This window comes from Neoarius graeffei, chromosome 3 (assembly GCF_027579695.1).
Source record: "Neoarius graeffei isolate fNeoGra1 chromosome 3, fNeoGra1.pri, whole genome shotgun sequence".
Lineage (NCBI taxonomy): Eukaryota > Metazoa > Chordata > Actinopteri > Siluriformes > Ariidae > Neoarius > Neoarius graeffei.
In genome coordinates this window covers 60,677,812-60,700,902 of record NC_083571.1, presented here as the reverse complement: position 1 = coordinate 60,700,902, position 23,091 = coordinate 60,677,812, and the positions used below count along the sequence as shown (strand labels likewise).

The 23,091-nt window shown below is 42.8% G+C and overlaps 1 protein-coding gene and 2 long non-coding RNA genes across 4 annotated transcripts; all 3 read left to right on the top strand.

Moving 5' to 3' along the window:
- The first annotated feature begins 1,740 nt into the window (after positions 1-1,740).
- On the top strand, positions 1,741-5,092 carry LOC132883434 (protein NYNRIN-like). The gene is made up of 2 exons (XM_060917070.1): positions 1,741-2,896; positions 4,340-5,092. Exons 1-2 carry the CDS (start codon positions 1,939-1,941, stop codon positions 4,426-4,428), a joined length of 1,047 nt encoding a protein of 348 aa, XP_060773053.1. The 5' UTR covers positions 1,741-1,938; the 3' UTR covers positions 4,429-5,092.
- Positions 5,093-9,474: 4,382 nt separating this feature from the next.
- Positions 9,475-15,797, top strand: LOC132883431 (uncharacterized). Of its 2 annotated transcripts, none has more exons than XR_009654324.1 (4): positions 9,475-9,733; positions 10,155-10,204; positions 10,326-13,282; positions 15,082-15,797. It is a non-coding gene; the product is annotated as an uncharacterized LOC132883431 (long non-coding RNA). The 2 variants fall into 2 exon arrangements; XR_009654323.1 differs by having other exon boundaries at positions 9,476-9,733; positions 10,155-10,173.
- Positions 15,798-15,954: 157 nt separating this feature from the next.
- On the top strand, positions 15,955-17,131 carry LOC132883433 (uncharacterized). Its single transcript, XR_009654326.1, has 2 exons — positions 15,955-16,436; positions 16,913-17,131. It is a non-coding gene; the product is annotated as an uncharacterized LOC132883433 (long non-coding RNA).
- The last annotated feature ends 5,960 nt before the right edge of the window (positions 17,132-23,091 follow it).

Genomic DNA, 23,091 nt, shown 5'->3' with positions numbered 1-23,091 from the left:
GGGACACACCGAATGCTTTGCAGCTCCTGCGTGAGCAGTTAACTAGGTATTTACTGGCTATGAAACAAGCGAACCGTGATCTGTCGCAGGTTACTAACTGTAAACAGGAAAAGTCAGAAGTGACGTCGGCCTTTTGGAAACGTTTTGGTGAAGTTTGGCAGCACCTGGGTGGGTTAGAATTGGACATGACTCAACCCAATCCAATGTTCCTGTCCACCTTTTTATCTAACTGCCGCCCTGAGGTTCAGAACGTTTTGAAACATCACTTGAGCGATAGGACTCATTTGGTCCTTCGCCAAGCGGGTGAACGGTTGAGGACAATGGAAAGTGATGGGTTGTTAGATTGTAAGACTAATAAAGCATGTTTATCTGTGGCCCCACAGGGCCCCGGGTCGTATCGTCATAATAATGACAAAACACGCACCGGGCCTCGCACATGGTCGGGTGGGAACCGGAAGAAAACAGGCAGGTGCCACTATTGTGGAAAGGAGGGCCACTGGATGAGGGAATGCTATGCGCGGCGGAGGGATGAGCAGAGTAGGACGGGAGAATTAGGGGATGTGTTGCAAGGCCAGAATCCCGGACCTAAGGGCTATCGGCAGAATAACGGACAGGACCAGCGCTATCACGCCCCGCCCATAGGGCTGCCCTCAGAGCGATGAAACCCCGACCGTTGCTATGTTAAATCTTTTATTCAGCTCCCCTCTTAACGAAGATCTTCCCACTATTGTTTTATGCCTGGCAGGGACTGAATATCCTTTTTTACTCGACACCGGGGCTACCATGTCCTCAGTGGGGAGGGAATATGCGGGTCCTTTATCTACACGGTCTGTAAGCTCTGTGGGAATAGAAGGGGTTCCTTTCCATTCCAGTTGCACGCCCCCCCTTTCTGTTACTTGTGCCCTTGATCCTTTACTGAAGTTTTCTCACTCCTTTGTTTGCATGCCTGATTGCCCTTTTAACCTGCTTGGACGGGATCTCATGAGCCTCCTAGGGCTTTCTATTTCTTTCAGTGGTTCACACATGGTTGTTGACGCACCAGACGACACTTCGTCGGCTGCTCTTGCCCTCACCTCTCTTTCTCTCCCCCATAACCTTCTCAATGCTGCTTGTGCCGTTACCCACCTCACACCCTCTCTTTCTGACCTTCCAGCTTCTCTTTGGGCGGAACATAAGGACGAGGTGGGCTTTGTTAACTGTACCCCTTACGAGGCGGTCATTAAACACTCTTCGCCAGTATATGTAAAACAGTACCCCCTTTCCCCAGCTAAACTGTCTGGCATTGATGATGTTCTGTGTTCTCTCCTAGAGCAAGGTGTGGTTGTTCCCTGTGTCAGCCCTTATAACACTCCAGTGAATCCGGTGCAGAAGCCCAACGGCACGTGGCGTTTCACCCAGGATTTGCGTAAGATTAATGAGTTAATTATCCCAGTCGCCCCATTAGTTCCAGACGTTCCCTCTCTTATGGCCTCGATTCCGTGTGAACATGCTTTTTTCTCTGTAATTGATCTCTGTTCTGCCTTTTTCAGCGTCCCTGTGGGCCACGACACGCAGCCCCTGTTCGCTTTTACGCACAGGGGAAAGCAGTACACATGGACCAGGTTACCCCAAGGATATGTCGATTCCCCCGCGGTTTTTACAGCCGTAGTGAGGGACGCCTTGGCCGGTTTGTGCCTCCCCTCGGGCTCCTCCGTGCTCCAATACGCGGATGATCTTCTGGTAACGGCGGAGGACGAGGACATTTGCGCTACAGCTACACTCGCTCTCCTCTCTCTTCTGGCGCAAGAAGGTTTCAAGGTCTCACGAACTAAGCTTCAGTTCTGCCTCCCCACTGTTCGATATCTGGGTCACGATCTCTCCCAGGGCTCCCGCAGGCTCAGCCCCGAGCGTGTGCAGGTCATCCTAGACACTCAGGTGCCTGCCACGAAACACGCCCTCATGGCTTTTCTGGGACTTATCAATTACTGCCGCCAGTGGATTCCTGACTGTTCCACCTATGACAAGTGTCTGCGCTCTGCAATTCTGCACTCGGACCCTTTGACTCAGCCCCTGGTGTGGTCTGATGAGATGCTGACGGCCTTCAGGGCCTTGAAACAGGCTTTATGCTCGGCCCCTGCTCTCGGACTTCCGAATTACCGTTTGCCGTTTCATTTATATGTGTGCAACCAGCAGGGAACTGCGTCTGGGGTTTTGGCGCAGGAGCACGGGGGGGGTATGCGGCCTTGTGCGTTCCTCTCTAAAACTCTTGATTCTGTGGCACAGGGTCTCCCTGCTTGCCTCAGGGCGGTGGCTGCATGTGCTGTCATGGTCACGGACGCTGAACGGCTGGTTTTGTCTCACCCGCTCGTTCTCCACACCTCACATGATGTAGTGCACGTTTTAAAGAACCTCAGTACCCAGCATTTATCTGCGCAGCGTCGCTCTGGATACGAGTCTATTCTTTTGGCCACCGAAAACCTTACTGTTAAGCCCTCCTCCTCCTTTGATTCTCTCGCGCACGCGCTTCAGCGCCTCCTCAATTCACAGGATGATTCTCTTCCTTCTGAAACACACGACTGCATTTCTAGCATTCTTTTCGAGACAAGTATCCGCCCCGACTTACGCTCCACCCCGTTACTTTCAGGTGATTCGCTGTTTGTGGACGGCTCGTGCTCACGCCCCTCTGACGGCGTTTTCGTGTGTGGTTATTCTGTGTGCCGCCTTCCTGATGAAACTGTTGAAGCTTTTTCTCTTCCTTTCTCCTCGGCTCAGGCTGCTGAACTATACGCTCTAACCCGTGCATGTGTTATCGCCCAGGACACAGACGTCACTATCTACACTGATTCACGCTACGCTTTCGGCGTTGCTCATGACTTTGGTCGGATTTGGGCTTCGCGTGGGTTCACCACTGCAGACGGTAAGCCCATTTCTCATTCTTCGCTTGTTACTGATCTTATTACAGCGTGTCTTCTCCCGCGCTCTTTAGCCATTGTTAAGACTCGTGCTCATTGTATTGGGGACTCTTTTGAGATCAGGGGAAACTCTCTCGCCGATCGCATTGCCAAAGCCGCGGCTGCCTCCGGTGTTTTTCCGCCTTCGCTTACTCTCTCCCTGGTCTCATCCAGCCGTATGATTAGTGCCGTTCTTCCGGACATTGACTTGATCTCCCTCCAGGCCTCCGCTTCGGCCTCAGACAACCATTTCTGGGACTCATGCGGCGCGCAGCCGTCTGACGGCGTTCGGATCGATGCTCAGGGCCGTCTTTGTTTACCTCGTCACTGTACTCCCTTTCTCGTCCGCGAGTTTCATGGTCCCACTCACCGCGGACGAAGGGGGGTAGTGGAGGATTTATCCAAAATATTTTGCATCGACAAAATACACACCGATGTACATCACATTCTAGACAGATGTTTAACGTGCGCACAGAATAATCCATCTAAACCAGGCGCGGTACATCAGCACCTTCCCATACCTGACACGCCGTTCCAGGAATGGCAGATTGACTTTACTCACATGCCAAAACAGGGCCCCTTTAAGTATCTCTTGGTCATGGTCGACAAATTTTCACGATGGGTGGAGGCTTTCCCTTGCGGGAAAGAAGACGCTCGCACGGCGGTAAACAAATTGACGCAAGAAATCATTCCGCGTTATGGTCTCCCGGTAGGGATAGACTCTGACAAAGGTACGCCGTTCACCTCTAAGGTGACACAAGAACTGTGTAAAGACTTAAAGATCCATTGGCGTTTCCACATCCCGTACCATCCACAATCCTCCGGCATTGTGGAGCGCGCAAACAGAACAATCAAGGGTAAGCTGCGTAAAGCCATGCAAGAAGCTGGTACTAAAAACTGGGTACAAATTTTACCCTTAGTCCTCGCTGACATGCGAATGACCGCTCAAGTGGCCCTCGACAACCTGTCTCCGTACGAGCTCGTGATGGGCCGGCCTTTTCCTACACCCTGGCGCAGAGGTATGCAGGCTATAGGAACGAGTGATCTTGATGTACATCTCAGTGAGTACGCCGTGGGTCTCATGCGGGTGTTGGATGAGTACTGGACGAGACTAAATTCCAAAAAGCCTCCCATTCCTGAGGCACCCACTCACCCCTTTGAGGTAGGGGATAAAGTGTTGGTAAAGAAATTCGCTAAATTAGGCACTCCTCTAGAGGAACCACCCTACAGTGAACCCACGGATGTGCTCGCTGTAACTCGAACGGCTGTACTAACTGACCTTTTTCCACAGTGGATTCATGCCAGTCGAATAAAGAAGGCTCCAATGTAATAGAAATCTATATTGTTGATGCTTAACAGGTTTTTGTGTTTCAGAAAGTTGCTGTGACAATAGCTGACGGCCTTTTCAGGGATCCCCTTTCCAGCATCCGGAGTGATCCGGTTTCGGCTGATCTACAAAGAGGGGATGGTCGGTGCGTCCCGCAGACTTCTGAACTGAGGAATCTGGAAGACACGTGAGCCTGGGCTACCTTCAATCATCTACATCCTGTGGACACAGAAAGAACAAAGTCAGTGACCAGTATGACTTTCCTTCTGGTATTGGTCTTGGTGCTTGGAGCAGGGAATCCCGCTCAAGCCAGCCACGAGGACAACGTTTTTTGGCAATTTGCCAATTGGACTGCTAAACAACATACTAATCAGTCTTGTTATGTCTGTCAATACGTTAGAGTCTAAACTGTAGTTATACTCTGTAAACAAAGTATAAAAGAGGGGATTGTAAGATTGTATGTGTGTTCTCGTGCATAGCTGTACTGAACTTATGACCTGTTCACATCCTGGTAAACGTGCATAGCCGCGAGAACATACTTTTTTGCTTTTCTCTGTACCTTCTAGTTTCACTGAAACCACATTCCTGGACCCTCCTGTTCTAGGGGGTGTACATTCTGCTCTTTCATGTATAATAAAACAACTCCTTATTTGGTGAGTTCACCTTGTGCCCTCGGGCCTCTACTTATCTTGTCACGCAAGCTTCTTATGTATATAAACCCTGCTTTTTCTATGTATCACCGAGCAGTGCACGAATAAACCAGACTGATTCAATTCGTGTGGTTCGTTCCCTCCCTGCTCCAGAGCGCTCTTACGTCAACGCATCTGAACTGAGACAGACACAGGTTCTAACAAAATGTCATTGAAATAACTTCTTAGTCTGTTGAGACATGGCCCGTTATAAGTTTTTCCTTTACTGTATTTACTAGTTTACTGAGCGCGCTCCGGGGTGGGCTGGCTGGCGCTAGCTAGCTAGTTAGCGCTCCAGGGCTGGCTGGCTGGCTGGCTGGCTGGCGCTAGCTAGTTAGCGCTCCGGGGCTGGCTGGCTGGCTGGCTGGCGCTAGCTAGTTAGCGCTCCGGGGCTGGCTGGCGCAAGCTAGTTAGCGCTCCGGGGCTGGCTGGCTGGCTGGTGCTAGCTAGCTAGCGCTCCGGGGCTGGCTGGCTGGCTGGCGCTAGCTAGCTAGCGCTCCGGGGCTGGCTGGCTGGCTGGCGCTAGCTAGCTAGCGCTCCGGGGCTGGCTGGCTGGCTGGCGCTAGCTAGCTAGAGCTCCGGGGCTGGCTGGCTGGCGCTAGCTAGCTAGCGCTCCAGGGCTGGCTGGCTGGCGCTAGCTAGTTAGCGCTCCGGGGCTGGCTGGCTGGCTGGCGCTAGCTAGTTAGCGCTCCGGGGCTGGCTGGTTGGCTGGCGCTAGCTAGTTAGTGCTCTGGGGCTGGCTGACTGGCTGGCGCTAGCTAGTTAGCGCTCCGGGGCTGGCTGGCTGGCTGGCGCTAGCTAGTTAGCGCTCCGGGGCTGGCTGGCTGGTGCTAGCTAGTTAGCGCTCCGGGGCTGGCTGGCTGGCTGGCGCTAGCTAGTTAGTGCTCTGGGGCTGGCTGACTGGCTGGCGCTAGCTAGTTAGCGCTCCGGGGCTGGCTGGCTGGCTGGCGCTAGCTAGTTAGCGCTCCGGGGCTGGCTGGCTGGTGCTAGCTAGTTAGCGCTCCGGGGCTGGCTGGCTAGTGCTAGCTAGCTAGCTAGCGCTCCGGGGCTGGCTGGCTGGCGCTAGCTAGCTAGAGCTCCGGGGCTGGCTGGCTGGCGCTAGCTAGCTAGCGCTCCGGGGCTGGCTGGCTGGCTGGCTCAGTAAACTAGTAAATCCAGTAAAGGAAAAACTTGAGACTGAAAGGTTTTAACAGTCATCCAAATGACTGAACGTAAACATTGCTACAGTAACATACCAGCTACTGTTGTTGACATTAGCTAGCTTGCCATCCAAAACGGTGGACACCGGGGTGTCACGTGACCCTGTGACGTCAGGTGAAATACCTCAATAGCTGGAGTTTCAAACTCTGCTGCTCAGGAAAAAGGGGCAGAGATGAGCAGGGCCGGAGGCAGCATTTTAAAATCACCGAGGTCCATGATGCGCAAAGCACGTGCCGAAAAATGTTCGCCGTATTTAAATGAGAGGGGTGAATTACATGCCACACAAGAGATCTATTCCTGAAATTACTTTTAATGGTGTTTGAACTCAATATCATCAGTTTTGAAAAAAAAAATAATGTATGTGGCAAGAGTAAGAATAATTTAAGCTTGTTTAATGGTTTGATCTGGCCCAAGCAATGAGGACAAAAGATATCCTCACCATGTAGCCTATGGAACTAAGATACATTAACAATCTGGCATCCGTTACACCTACACAAAAAAATTTCTGGGAAAAAAATCAGTATACACCACCATGTTTTAGGCAAAGTTATCCAAGGCAAACACAAGTTGAAACTTTCCACTCTATTGCTTTGGCTTATTGAATGATTTATTTTTAAAATCACAAACAAGGTTGGCTACAACTGTGCTGCTTCGAAAATGTAAATTGAACTGCTTGATAAAAGTGCGCTGATGGTTACCATGAAAACCCCATGTCTGCTGCACTGCGTTCCTCCCCCGAGTCGCGCGCTCATTCGCTTTTGTGTTCTTGGTCTCAGAGCCACGCACACGAAACAGACACAGAAGACAGAATCAACGTTTAACATAATTAACAATGCACTTTTTACAGAGACGTTTTAATGTTATTCTTTATTTTTTTATCCAGTTGAATATTTAGCGTACAAATGTATTTTCAGCTCTTAAAAATGACCGAGGTCCGGACCGCGGGGGCCTCATAGCTGACTACGGCCATGGAGATGAACAAGACGCTAATAGGAAGATAAGACAGTTCAATGACAAATGGAAGTTCGGGCGAGATTGGCTAGTTCATAGCAAGGCAAGGCAAGTTTATTTATATAGCACATTTCATACACAGTGGCAGTTCAATGTGCTTTACAGAAGTAAAAGCAAAACAGTAAACAATAGAGAATAAAATTACATATAATAAATGGGAAGAAATATAATAAGAATTAAACAATAGTAGAAATAAAATAATAAAATGAAGTAGAAGTTCAAATGGGGGGGGGGAACCCAGCAGAATAAAATAGAATAAAAGTTAAGTAAAATTTGAAACATGCAGAGACTGTAAAAGTAAAGATTATCTCATCTCATTATCTCTAGCCGCTTTATCCTTCTACAGGGTCGCAGGCAAGCTGGAGCCTATCCCAGCTGACTATGGGCGAAAGGCGGGGTACACCCTGGACAAGTCGCCAGGTCATCACAGGGCTGACACATAGACACAGACAACCATTCACACTCACATTTACACCTACGGTCAATTTAGAGTCACCAGTTAACCTAACCTGCATGTCTTTGGACTGTGGGGGAAACCGGAGCACCCGGAGGAAACCCACGTGGACACGGGGAGAACATGCAAACTCCACACAGAAAGGCCCTCGCCAGCCCCGGGGCTCGAACCCAGGACCTTCTTGCTGTGAGGCGACAGCGCTAACCACTACACCACCGTGCCGCCCCAGTAAAGATTATAAAACATGTAAAGAAGACAATATTAATTATTTAACAGAAAGCATCTGAAAACAGCTTGGTCTTTAACCTAGATTTGAAGCTGCCAACAGCAGGAGCATTTTTAATGTCCTGTGGCAGTTGGTTCCATAGCTGCACTGCATAGTAGCTAAAAGCTGCTTCACCATACTTTGTTTTAACAACAGCAAAACCGAAAATACCCTGTACTGCGAAGACTGTAGAAAGTCTGGCAAAGACGGGCACCAGTAATTTTAAACTCGAAACTATAAAGGACCACGAAAAGTCAAATGCACACATTGGTACTATAACATCAAAACAGGTGAAGACGGCTGGTCACTACAGGACAGCATTGCTTTCAGTCCCTGGCTGTCATGAAGTCGGCTGAGCTGGAGAGGATGGAGCTGCTGTTTAGAAACGTTCACGCGATTGGAAAGAAGTTGATCTCACCCCAGCTATCAACTTATGGCCTGCTGGAAGCCTCAGGTCACGAAGACCATTTTTCATGGACCATTCAGGCTCATCTGATGATGAATGTAATGAGGACATTAATGTTTCTCTCTACACATGTTCACACACACACACACACACACACACACACACACACACACACACACACACTATTAATAGATAATACATAATATACATAATAATACTTGATAATACACATAATACTTGCATATCAAAACATCAAATGTTTTTCAATGATAAATGTTTTGAATTGGACTTTTAATATTAGAATCAGTTCAGTTGTACTGAATGTTATTTTTGTACTTTCGGTACTTTATAAAGTACATAAAGTACAGTTCTACTTTATGTTATTTTGAGCAAAAAAGTTAATGTAAAGCCATGCAATAGTGATGTCATTGTCCAAGTGGAATGACTGCAGAAAAAGAATCATTTGCAGGATAAGTTCAGAAGGTCTATAATATGTTAAAATGACTGATAAGCCTAGTTTCAGTTTGCGATTGTATTTTCTGGACTATAAGCCACTACTTTTTTCCTAGGTTTTGAGCCATGCGGCTTATACAAAGGTGCGGCTATTCTGTGGATTTTTCTTCCGCCCCTAGGGGCGCTCTAACCGGAAGTAGAATCAAAAATAAGAGAGACGAAAAATCAATGCAAAGAAGAATTAGCAGATCTTTAGCAGATAGAACACGCACGACAAATGAAGAAGACGACTTCATGGGTTTCAGCGAAGATGATTAAAGTGACTTGTGGTTTCAAACACAGGAGAAATGAAGGTAAATAAATACCGGTTATTTTCTCTTGGTTCTGTTCCGTTTTAATCAGCAAAGTTGCTGCCGTGTACATTTACAGTACAAAATCGTTCTGTACATGCAGTAAATATCTAATTTTTCAACATAGATATCTGTGGCTTATAGCCCGGTGCGGCTTGTATATCTTTTTTTTAATTTAATTTTATTTTTTTTTAAATAGAGCGGATGCGGCTTATATACAGGTGCGTTCTATAGTCCAGAAAATACGGTAAAAGCACACACAAGAAAAGATGTAACTGATGATGAAAAGATGAATGAAATACTACAAGTTGGAGAAACAACACAAAAGACAATGATGTTCTTTGACTTACAGAAGGCATTATGCAAAAAGTGAGATAGGTGTAAACAGAAAGAGAAACCAATCTGTCACTTTCCTTTACATGGAAATTCATTTCGAACTGGTCGAGTTGCTTTCGGAGCCACATTCCTGTTCCATTTTTAGAGCAACTGTGGGTGGTTTTTACGTTCTTGTGGAAAGGAATAAAAGGAAGACTGACACTGTGTGTGTCTTCATTTTGAAGAAGGTGCTCTGGGTATTAACGTCACTTTTCTGGTGCGCAAGACACAAGACAGTTTGAGAAACAGGCTCACAATCAGAATTACAGAGAGGTGAGTTTTACATTTTGTTCTTTTTTTAATTCACGATATTTTTTGAGCTGTCAGACTGAATTTTTATTCTGCTTCTATGCTGTTTTTACATTTACATTTGCAATTTTTAGTCACTTCTGGATGTAAGTTCCAGAAGTGCTTTGTCATCAGAAAAGTCAAAGTCAACAAACAAGTTGCAAAAATGGGGAAGGAAAAACAAAACAGAAATTACTTAAATACACCAAAGGAAAAAAAATGACATATATAATTTGAATAGTATATGAAATCAATGATAAGCATGATATCTTTAGATTGTTATTATACTGTGAAATGTAACACTCCTGAATAATATTGCTTATTTCTTTTAAAAGCAAGTATTTACTTTTAAATGAGATCATAACAATATTTACCCCATTTCCTCCTTAATTTGTTCCTCTGCCAGCTCCCAAGCATCAGCTACAGTACGTATCTCTCCTCTATCAACTGAAAAGGGTGAAGGCTAACACGCACTTCTTCTGAGACATCTAAAGCCAATAAGCTGTTTTTTTTTCATACTGCAGCTCATACACAACAGTGTAACAGAGATCTGATTTGACTCATATTATCTTTGCAGATAATGACCAGTGAGGAGGGGGAAGATGACGATGATGATGATAATGACAAGGACAAAAATATGTAGGTTTGCTGCCAAGGGTGAACCTGGGAACTGATTGAAAAACGGAACCAATATATCAGTTGCTTCCATACCATGGTTGAGTATGGTTCTTGAGCGTTGACAAGCAATATTCTTTGCCATAATGGCATAAAATAAAGCTCCTGTCAATCTGAAAGGGGATGTGACACGGTGCTATTCACCCTGTTACTGTAATATCTGCTGATGCAGAAGTAGGCTATGGTGTTTTCTGTCTGAAACACTATTGCCAAAAAAGAAAGAAAAAAGCACTCGGAGAGTGCTGACCTCCGCCAAGAATCCTTTAAAAAAATCTGGGATCCAGACGGTGATCCGGATCACCGCCAAAATTTAATGGATTGTTACTTGTGCCCAGTCACACCTCTGGGAAAAATTTCAGAGCGATCTGTTCATAACTTTTTCTGTAATGTTGCTAACAGACAAACCAACAAACCAACAAACTAGAAAAGCACTCGGAGAGTGCAGACTTCCACCAAGAATCCTTTAAAAAATTCCGGGATCCAGACGGTGATCCGGATCACCGCCAAAATTTAATGGATTGTTACTTGTGCCCAGTCATACCTCTGGAAAAAAATTCAGAGCAATCCGTTCATAACTTTTTCCGTAATGTTGCTAACAGACAAACCAACCAACCAACAAACAAACCAACGCCACCGAAAACATAACCTCCTTGGCGGAGGTAACAAACCAACGCTACCGAAAACATAACCTCCTTGGTGGAGGTAAGAAATCCAAACAGATGGGCTTGTATATTCTCGATTGATGAACGAATGGATGTAACTCCGACACGGATTCCTCGCCCCGCCTTGCACCCAATGCTACTGCGATTGGCTCTGGATCCACTCCGACTCTGACCAGGATAAAGAAGATACTGAACTGAATGAATTAATTATCAAGAATCTTCCAAAAGAATCTCTAATGCATGTTAACCCTATACTGTAATCTCCTGTAAAATTTGTGTCAGGCCTAAGAATGAAATCCATAACATGTAATCTCCTTAACATGCATTTTTCACAGAAATCAGGAAAATAGACAAGCCTCATTTGGTCCATTTGTTCTTTATGCATAATACTGTTATTTTAGTGTAGTGCATACCATATGTGCAAATGGTTACTTACTGGTCTTAATGATGAGCCAGTATCTTTATATGTAATACTGATGGTGTTTCTATGAATACACAGTTAATGTTGAATAAGGCAGACTCGAGGTTCATCTATATGCCTTGACTTTGTCTTCAGTATATATGTGTGTCTTAACAGTTGTAGATTGTGTATCTTATTTACTTTAGGATAAGTGAGCAGCAGTAGTTGTAAAGAATACAATCCTACAACAACTTATACTAATGATCACTGCAGTAGAAAAATTGTTGCCAGCGGTTGTTGAGTTGCCATCAGGCTTACAGTACTATATGTATAGATTATATATTATATAGTACTATATTTTATGGAGTGACAAAGATATATATTAGCTTTGTCACTCCATAATATCTATTCCAGTCCAGCAGATACCCCATATACACTTATTTACATTTTGTAAATAAAAAATAAGTAATGTTTTGATTGTACGATGTTGAATTAACATTATGTACATTGACAAAACATTCAATCTAATGATCATTTGGTGTTGTTATATATATTGGTGCTGTTATGTTCCTAAAGTACTTGGTTGTGTAACTGGTGGGGTCCATCATAGATTGGCTCATCTGGTTGTGATGATTGTGACTTTACACCATTCATTTTCATTCTATTACCAAACACCACACATTTTCAGAACATCAGTTGTTGTTGTTTTTTTTACTTGCACGCCTGAAGCGTAGTATGCTGACCGGAATGCCAGCTTTGATGGACTTACACAGAAACCTCCCACCACACATTCTTTCTAATGATTTTTTTTCTTTTCTTTAACCTGTTCAAATAAACGCTGTAAAACCAAAAGTGGCTTAAAAATAATGAAATTAAATATTTCAACAATTAAAAAAAAAATACTATAAACAGCAGTGAACCATAATAAATGAAATAAAGTCAATATTTGGTGTGAGACGACCCTTTGCTTAAAAAAAATAGTAGTCTCAGGTACAATGAGCTGTAGGTTTTACTGAGCATCTTACAGAACCAGCCACAGTTCTTCTGGACACTTTGACTGACACACTCGCGTCTTCATGTTGCACCAAAACCCAGCAGCCTTCATTATGTTTTTTTTTTTAATCTGAAAAGTGCTCTCTTATGTAATATTCTGCTCAGATGCTGTCAGTAACAACACTGAAAGTCATAGTTCAGAGTGACATCCAAACAAGTGGGGAATTTGGTTATTTGGAGACTCCAGCTGAATTATGGGATAGCGTAGTGTGGTACATTTGCATACTACAGGTGCCGTAGATCCTGATCCAGGTAGCATTTGGCTTCTATTAAATGCCTATGAATATTCAGACACCCTTCATACTGCTTTGTGAGTACTAATAGTATGGGATTATGAGTATTTGGATTCAGCCCTCATGTTGATTCAGTATCAGGGGGACACTGGGAATGACCACATGATTCCTACATGGCAACATACTATAAAAAAGTTCATGTTTTAGTATTAAAGTAGGTGCAAATGCAACCTTAAGTGGGAGTAGTGAAAAAAAGCAACAAAGACAGTACTTGCAGAATTCATTTTGCATTCAAGGAGAATCTATCATTAAGTTTCACTTTCCTTTCCATGGCAATCCCTGACCACATTTGAAAAGGACCACAGCTGTATAGTGGGTGGTTTCCGTGCTCGAGAATAAAAGGAAACGACTGTTCCACTCTCTCCATTTTGAAGAACCTTCTCTGGGTGTTATTTTTAATCTTCTGGTGAAACACGAGACTTGGTATAAACTTAAGCCAAACTTCACTGTGGTGAGTTTTTCATTTCCTGCCTTTATTTTATATTCTATAAATCTTTATTTTATAAGCTGTTCCTTGCTGTAATCTTGCTAACTAAGTTTAACCATATTACTCAATTCAAACAGAATCAGACTCAGATTAGATTATTCTTTTAAAGCTATATTCTTCAACAAATTACTCAAAAAGCATTTTAGGTTCATGACAGAAATATGAATATAAGGTAAAACTATGAGGTTCACGCTCTGTCTTTGTCTGAACCACTTCCTGATCACTGTTTACACTTGTTTACAATGTCTCACTATAAAACACACCTCGAGTCCATTGGTGCAGCTTGCAGTTTCTGCTTATTTCATGTTCCTTTGATTTTTGTTGCCATAAGTTTTGGGAGAGATGAGTCTGAGACCAAAATTCTCTGGTCAGCCAACTCATCAATAAATACTCCATTCTGAGTTTTGGGTTTTCTATTTTATTGCACAAGCATAACTTAATAGTACTGTATTACAAACATGTTTCAAAATGGCAGTGCCCCTGTACACAAAGCAAGGTCCATGAAGACATGGTTTGCCAAGTTAGAAATGAAACAACTTGAGTGTCCTACACAAAACCTTGATCTCGTCTGATCTCACTGAACACCTTTGGGATGAATTGGAGTGCTGACTGCATGACAGACCTCCTCACCAAACATCAGTACCTGACCTCACTCATGTTCTTGTGGCTGAATGTGGACAAATCCATATACTACAGCATACAAAGATTTTCTAGACAACTGTACGTAGCAACAGTGTGAGGAAGGGCCACATATGGGTGTGATGGTTAGGTGTCCACATATTTTTGGCCATATAGTGCAACTAAATGATAACAGGAACTAGCTGTTTCTTTGGACACGGTATACTATAAATGATTAACACATGCCACATCAAGTTTTTAATTATCAGAAATTGTCATTGTTAGCAAATTACTGTGGTACAAGAGGAATAAAATTCATCTCACCTCATCTCATTATCTCTAGCCGCTTTATCCTGTTCTACAAGGTCGCAGGCAAGCTGGAGCCTATCCCAGCTGACTACGGGCGAAAGGCGGGGTACACCCTGGACAAGTCACCAGGTCATCACAGGGCTGACACACAGACACCCATTCACACTCACATTCACACCTACGGTCAATTTAGAGTCACCAGTTAACCTAACCTGCATGTCTTTGGACTGTGGGGGAAACCGAAGCACCCGGAGGAAACCCACGTGGACACGGGGAGAATATGCAAACTCCGCACAGAAAGGCCCTCATTGGCCACAGGGCTCAAACCCAGACCTTCTTGCTGTGAGGCGACAGCGCTAACCACTACACCACCGTGCCGCCAGGAATAAAATTATTTAATAAATATTATTGTTGATTTATTATTTATTAATCATTGATTATTTTCTGATCATGGCATGCCGCTAAGTGTACAGTATTATACACAAAAACATGCAGTCCAAAGACATGCAGTTAGGTTAACGTGGGGTGGCCTTGGGCTGAGGTGCCCTTGAGCAAGGTACCGAACCCCTGACTGCTCCCCGGGCGCTCTGGTGTGGCTGCCCACTGCTCTGAGTGTGTGTGCGTGTGTTCACTGCTTCAGATGGGTTAAATGCAGAGGATGAATCTCACTGTGCTTGAAGTGTGCATGTGACAAATAAAGGTTTCTTCTTCTTCTTAAAACACACACAGCTAGCTAAATACCAGACTTGGCAAATAAAGATAAAGAAATGTGAGACACACCCAGATTTACGACGAACAGCACCTTCTATCTCATATGACATTATATCTTTTTGCAGATAATGACAGGCAAGGAGGTGGATGATGAAGATGATGATGATGATAACTGTGACGAAGGAAGATGGTAGAAGGTCTGCTGCCAGGGGTAGACCACGGGAGCTGAACCAATTGAAGAACAAGCATGCGTCCGAGAGCGACATGTTGATTGGTTGAGCTGGGCTCCTGTGTGAAACTTTCTGAATGAAAATCACAGTGTATGCATATTACCTATGAACTGCTTTGCTGAGTGAAGTGCTTAATAGATACATTATAAATGATTCATGTAGAAATTATCTTTCTTTATGTTGTGTAATGTCAATGTTATGGAGTAATACGATGTCCAAAAATGTCTCTCTGTACTTCTCAAATGTCATGATCATGATGTGTTTCGAAAGCCAAGACAATGAAAAATATTTTTGAGTTACAAGTACTGTTTATGACAAGTCAGATGAATACAGAACATGATGTATATGTGGATCATCACTTTTTCAGTTGACTCCATAATCTATTGGTTTCTTCCGTATTTCACTTGGTTGTGTGAGTGGGGCCCTGATAGGCTGGTTGATCTGACACTTGAAATGTCGTCAGTTCATTTGCATGCCAGCCTGGATGGAGTCACACAGAAACACCCCACTTTCTTTTCTTTTCTTTTCTTTTCTTTTCTTTTCTTTAGTCCAACCATTTCATATAAATTTGAACAGAAGAGAGGAATAAATAAATTTAAATGTTCCTTGAATCTGTGTGTGGTGTGGTTCCCTGAAAACTAACCATCTTGGCTTGACTGATGTCAATAATATAATAAAGTTACCCCATGAAGTTCAATATTACTTCGCATTTCATTACCAGTTTTAAGATATTGATAGCTTAGGTTGATTTAAATGCTCAAAAAGCACCAAAGTCTACCTGGTATAATTTGAAATGTCATTACAAGATGTCTGTAAGATGCAAATTTATTACCAAGACTCAATAACAATGTTTCAGTTTCCCAAAAGTACATAATTCTGTCAGGTTCTGGGATAGTCTTATGCAGGGATGGGCAGTATTTCTGACAGATGTATTTCAAATATGTATTTCAAATACAAAATATTATTTTGTAATTTGTATTTGATTTGGGATGATGAAAATGCCTTATTATTTTGTATCAAAATACTTCAGTGTTTTGTATTTTTGTATTTTCAAAATACTGTAAAATACTTTCTTTGAGGCATCAACGTGATGACATCATAAGAGTGCAAAATGATGGCTACAGCCTCAGATTGGCCTGGTGCTTTACTTTGCCCAGACTTGTTGAGACCTTATCTTGCAAGGCAGCTGGATTCTGTGTTAACAAACCGTAGTTGAGACCAGAACACCAAGAAATTTGATTCTGTGCAAGGTGAGTACTGTTATTGGTTTATTTCTCTAATTAATTTCAATAACACATATATCTTTATCATAAATTGCTATCTTTCTTGATTAGTTCCTGTTAAGTGTAACATTAGGTGGTCATTGTAGAAGCCTAGTCTAAATCTTTAACTTGAATGTTAGCTAACTCCAGTTGTAGCCTTCACTGTTAATGTTACCTTGCCACTTTCTGTCTGATATTTTTGTCGACTGTGCACGACCAAAAAGCATGTCAAAGTTGTTGTAGCCAACATTAGTTTACAATGCAAATGGTGTAACTTTGTTTAACCTCATTAACAATGGTGTGCTGCAGCATAATTAAACCGGAGATTGGCAACCCATCCTCCACCACTTGCATTAGTTGAGACTCATAACTCTCAAAGTCTTTAGTCACGGTATTTCACAATATGGACCAACCTTAAGCTGGTAAATAATATATTTATTTTTTTCTTTACCAAATTCTAACAGAAAATGAGAGCACCTGAAAGGGAAAACAAAGCCAAGGCGAGCCGGCATTTTGAATCCTCATTCACGGCTGTAATGCAAATGGCTTCCTCCTCGGTATACAAGTGCACTTCCATGGCAGGAAAAAACCTACATTTTGCCGCCTATGTAGTCCTTTATTTATGTAAAACTAATGCTATTATACTGAGAAATATGAAAATAAATGTTGACCAAAAATTGCAACTATGTTTGTTGTTGTTGTGAATGAGCGAGTTGCCAAAGGTCCGTAACTGGGGTCCGTATTGTAGGATTCCGGACCACTCGCGAGCCAATCAGAGTGCATGATTTGATGGAAACTAGACCAGGAAAAAAATAAAGTGCATTATTATTTTCTGTGAAATTATGGTTGTAGTAGCTGCTTTTTATTTATGTATTTTATTATTATTTTTTTTTAATGTAACACTGTCATGTTAAGAACGGTGCAAGATGAGATCGCGCAATAGCACGTAGTCTCCATGAGACTATACGTGCCCGGAAATAGCAGTGCTGCGAAACGAACGAATGCACAAGTTGTCAGAGGTGGAAAGAGTGCTAAAATATTATACTCAAGTACAAGTACTGTTACTCTGATGAAATTTTACTTAAGTACAAGTAAAGTTACCAGACAAAAAATCTACTCAAGTAAAAGTAAAAAGTAGATCATTTAAAATGTACTTTGAGTAAAAGTAAAACGTTACTTTTAACAATGGGTGTTTTCTGCCTCCATTGTGTTGTGCAAAAATGAAAAAGAAGAGGAAACAAGGATATATGTACATCTCAACCCAGATGTTTTATTTAAAGGAAGTGTATCAAATTGAATGCTTAGGATAATGCTGCATTAAAACTGAGACAAACAAAAAAGGTCAATACACACAGTCATGTCGTTTACATCGCCCTGACCACACACAAAGCATTGTACATGAAATATGAAAGTGAAATGTTGCACCGAAATCGTGTAGCTTGCCTGTGTGCACTGTGTGTTATTGAACAATTCAATTCAAACATTATTTGTTTTGCTTAGTATTCCTTTCTGGCCTGTTGGATGTAGAATGGTAGGAGGACTGATCACGTCAGGTTGGCGAGCTAACTTGCTTGCATGATTAGCCAACCGAATAACAGACTAATTACCGTTATGTTACAGTACCAACAGGTTGCTACTTCAACATTAGCAATGCCATCCACTATTTTTGGAATATAGCCAGCCTATTGTCGGTTTTACTATGGAAAGGAAATATTATGATCAGGGGTGCAGATATGTTTTTTGAACTGGGGGGGACAAAAAACTGGGGGGGACAAAGCTGCCAGCAAACCAACCCCAACCCCGATATGCCTGTCAAACTTGTGGATAACCATAGCAACCAAGCTCGAGCTCGCAACCTGTGCAGTCTGCGCAGCTCAACCAACCGAATATCAGTCTTTGTTTTGTTTTATGTGAGTTGTTGCAACTATGTATACACTGTTGTGCACCTCAATAAACCGAATGGTAATTAGTCTTTTGATTTTTCCGTGAGGTTTGCCTTATGCAAAGAAAGACAGCATAGACATTTTTTCCTCCCTATAAGTGGGGGGGACCGAACGAGGTGAATTTAAATCTGGGTGGGACGAATCCCACCCGTCCCACCCTCTATCTGTGCCCGTGATTATGATGCCAATGACAATACTTACCTCAACATGCTTGCGCAGATTAGATGTCGAATTTTTGTATGCCGCAATGGTTGTCTTCTTGGGCACACATAATCTGCATTGCATAATGAAACTGTCACCCCTTTTCTCTACGAAGCTGAAGTGATCACGTATGTAGGGCCAGGGGTGCACTTCATTACTGGAAGAAATTGCGTTTTCTGCAGGGTCGTCCACCACAGGTTCCTCGGTCTCCTCCATGTCCGCAGGGGCGCTTTATCAACACCCGTGGCCCAGGGGCTAGGCCCCTCATAGGCTACCTGTCAACCCTACCCTTACCGTTGGCCAGGAAAACACTCTTATTTTATTTGCAATACGTGTCAAGCATTTACAGTGTAAGCACGTAATTAGCCTAGAAGCCTACGATAGGTTACGTTTGGCTCAGCGTAGCTGCGCAAGGCCCACGCTCACATCGCTCAACACATCTGACCACAGAGGGAGAGAAGAATGCGCACATTATCATTACAGAGCTGGTTCTGATTATTACCACGGACAGGACAGTGATACTGCGTAACTTTCACGCAGGGGCATGGCCAGAGATAACCACACAAGCGCGCGTGCGCTAATGTAGACGTATGTGTTGTAAACATAAAACACACACACCTACAGACAAGTCCTTTTAAAAAATAAAATACATAAAAATAGCTCGGCGGCATGAAAACAAACATTCACTGCAAGACAAGGTGCCCTAGAATCGCCATCAGTTTTTAATATCTATATGGACTTTGTTGTCAGGATTGCACAGCATGAGATATCAAAACTGTACCCAGATACAGGCTTCAAGTTCAGATATTGCATTCCAAATGAGGTATCCACAAGAGAAATGCGTACGAAAGCACGAGCATCAGGAGAGGGTTGCATAACAGAGATTCTATACGCAGATGATCAGGCCATACTCGCTGGATCCATTGAGGAGCTTCAGAATATTCTTCAGTTGTATGATAAGACCTACATCCGCTTTGGTTTACAAATATCATATGTCAAAACAGAAACAATGGCTTTTAACGTCAATGAGGATATCAAATGTAAACCAAGTATCATTTCCCTTGGCGGCACTAATATTAAAAACGTCCGCACCTTTAAATATCTTGGTTATAATGTCAGCAACTGTGATGAATCCTCACACTTCCTACATGCTAGGATAAGTGCTGCATTCATGAAATGGAATGAACTGAAACACGTTCTAACCGACCACCGAATACTACTAAAAACCCGTATAAAGTTCCTAGTGGCATGCATTCGATCTCGTCTCCTGTACAGCACACAGGCATGGCAACTATCATCCAGTGAAATTCACAAAATTGAGGTAGTGTGGCACGGCTTCCTAAGGAAAATGATTAAAGGTGGATATAAACGAAAGAATGCCCCTGACCAAAAGAACACTACAAATGAAGATATAGACTGGAGCTACAAGATGTCCAATGCTGACCTCCGGAAACTGACAGGAACCCAGGATATAAAACTATCCTGCTATGTACAACAACTAAAATATATTGCTCACGTTTGCCGGATGGGCAATAACCAAGTGCAAAAGCAGCTCCTGTTTGACAAAAATGGTTACAAATGGACGAAATGGGAAAATCTGCTGGGCATAGACACCCAACAGATAAGACGTATGATGATGGACAAATCAAACTTTGAGCAACTGCTGCAACTGCTACAGCAGAAGCACCCCTAGAGAGTTTAACTTTTGACAGGGGAACATGATGATGATGATGAAGGTACTTGGCTCGGCGGCCACATGAAACATAAACACCATGGACAGCGGCCAAACTCATAACTCTACAGACCGAAATACACGAAACCAAGTCCTACTAGGGTCTATTTTACCGATCTATGTTCAAGCATCATGCAAGTCTTCCTTCTCCTTGAATAAGACCGTGCATTCAACTGCCTTTTTGACATGACTGCTTTGACATGACTGCATCGAAATACCACTTGCAACAATATTTCATGCACTCCATCAAGAAAAAAGTTAAACATGATGAACACGGGCATACTGTTTTGAGCATATGATTTTTAAAAAAGAAACTAGCTACATCAAAGTCCTTCAATAAACCCATCCTTTAGCGCAAATGAGCTTAACCTAGTTCAAAGCATGACGCTAACAGTAGCTGCATAAGGCAAAATCATGTGGGCCTTTCGTCAACAACAAGCCACGGCGGGCAAACATTAATAATCAAGTGTCCTTACCTTAAAACGTTGTCTTGACCACAGAACTTCTCAAGTATTTCTCTTAAATCCACACGGGTTAACAACACACCCAACACAGCTAGCGAGAAATGTGGATCTGCGCTAGCTTTGTATTGCTATTCCCCTCAGTATGCTTACTCTGTCTGCTGCCCGAACTGTGAAAATTATGGGCTACAATCTTTTCATCAATTTCTTCAGTAGATGCTGTTTTAGACATTTTATTATCCCCATCGAAATATGCTATTATACTAACAGGATTATAACTCAAATCACACGACACGTATTCAAATCACAACTGATTTATTTTACTGTTGGACAGATCATAGCATATCTAGCCTAGCTGCACATAGCCTAGCTGCTGGTAGGCTGATAACTGATAAGTAGCTGATATTCTGAACAGATTGGTGATCCTTACCTTAAAAAAGTCTGTGACTTTAGGCAACAATTCTATCATTACCTGCATCTCTCTCTTTTTTTCCTTTTATGCGCCCCGCTAACATGTGAACGCTTCATCTTTCAAAGCCTCTAAATTTGTGTCTCAGTAGTCTGCAGTCTTTGGCGCGCTTTCCTGCGTGACGTTACATTTTGTTACATTTTATTCTGGTACAGTTGTGGGTGTTCGTTTCGCAAACCACATCCACCATGTCTCTTACAGCAGGCTACTGTGCGCTCATTTATTTCTAACCTTATTTCTATCCGTACATTAATGTAGGCCCACGATTCCGACAGTTTATTATTTTATTAATATTACAAGGCCCCTGATTGACTGTGGCCCAGGGGCTTGAGCCCCCCGAAGCCCCCCCCCTTAAAGCGCCGGTGCATGTCCGCCATCGTCTGTGTGAGACTCGCGCGTGCGACAACTGTCCTTCCCGTGATTCATTTCCAGAACGCATTTCCCCTTCTCCGTTTTAGCCTTTTTAAAAAATTTTTATTTATTTATTTTTTTACTCAGTAACGGTTGTGATGTAAAATGTACCGAAGTACACTACTTAAAAGAAAACATACTTAAGTAAAAGTAAAAGTACACTCTTTAAAAATTACTTGAAAAAGTATAAGTACACAAAAAAGCTACTCAAGTACAGTAACGCGAGTAATGTAATTCATTACTTTCCACCTCTGCAAGTTGTATATTTTTGTGTACATAGATGAGAATAACACTAAAACGTCTATTAAATGTAAAAATGGTGATCACTATCAGCAGATGAGTTTCTGATTAAGCTAACAGGCTAAGGTTGATGAATGACAATTCTTTATTCTTGCAGATTTGTAGAGCAAGTTGTGTGTGTAATATCTTCACTGCGCCATGGGCAGCACCGAACAGTGGGGCAGCATAAGTGCAGAAAAACTACATGTAATCACATCATCGCGGTTTATGCTGATTATTTCATCAAGATGTGTCTATTTTTGTATGCTTCTGTCTAATTTAGAGGGAGATATGTCGAGTTGAGTTCCAGGTGTGTGTGTGTTTTAATGCACAGGCTGCACCTGGAATGAGAGAGTGAGTTAATTTCTCTTTTTTCTGAAAATGTATTTTGAACTTATGTAAAAGTGTTTGTAAACTCACATTTGGTTCATTAATGCACTTTACCATCATCCAGTAGTTGGAGTTGTGTGGTTTAACATACCGTATGTATTTATTGGTGCTATTTGCTTTTATTTTCTTTATTTAGAAAATAGCCACTACTGTTGTCGATATTCTCTGTATTGTCTATATTTTCTATTTGGGTTACACAGTTTGTCTGTACTTTGTATAGATACAGTGTCTTGCAAAAGTATTTATCCCCCTTGGTGTTTGTCCTGTTTTGTTGCATTATAAGCTGGAATTAAAATGGATTTTTGGGGGGGTTAGCACCATTTGATTCACACAACATGCCTACCACTTTAAAGGTGAAAATTGTTGTTTTATTGTGACACAAACAATAATTAAGATGAAAAAAACAGAAATCTGGAGTGTGCATAGGTATTCACCCCCTTTCATATGAAACCCCTAAATAAGAGCTGCTCCAACCAATTCACTTCATAAGTCACATAATTAGTTGATTAAGATCCACCTGTGTGCAAACAAAGTGTCACATGATCTGTCACATGATGTCTGTATAAATCAACCTTTTCTGGAAGGACCCTGACTCTGAAACATGACTAAGCAAGCAACATGAAAACCAAGGAGCCTCCAAACAGGTCAGAGACAAAGTTATGGAGAAGTATATGTAGTGGTGTGTCGGTGCCTTTAAGCCTGGCAGCAGTCGCACTGACTGACGTGGGATTGAGTTGCCGGGTGGGATATTTCCATA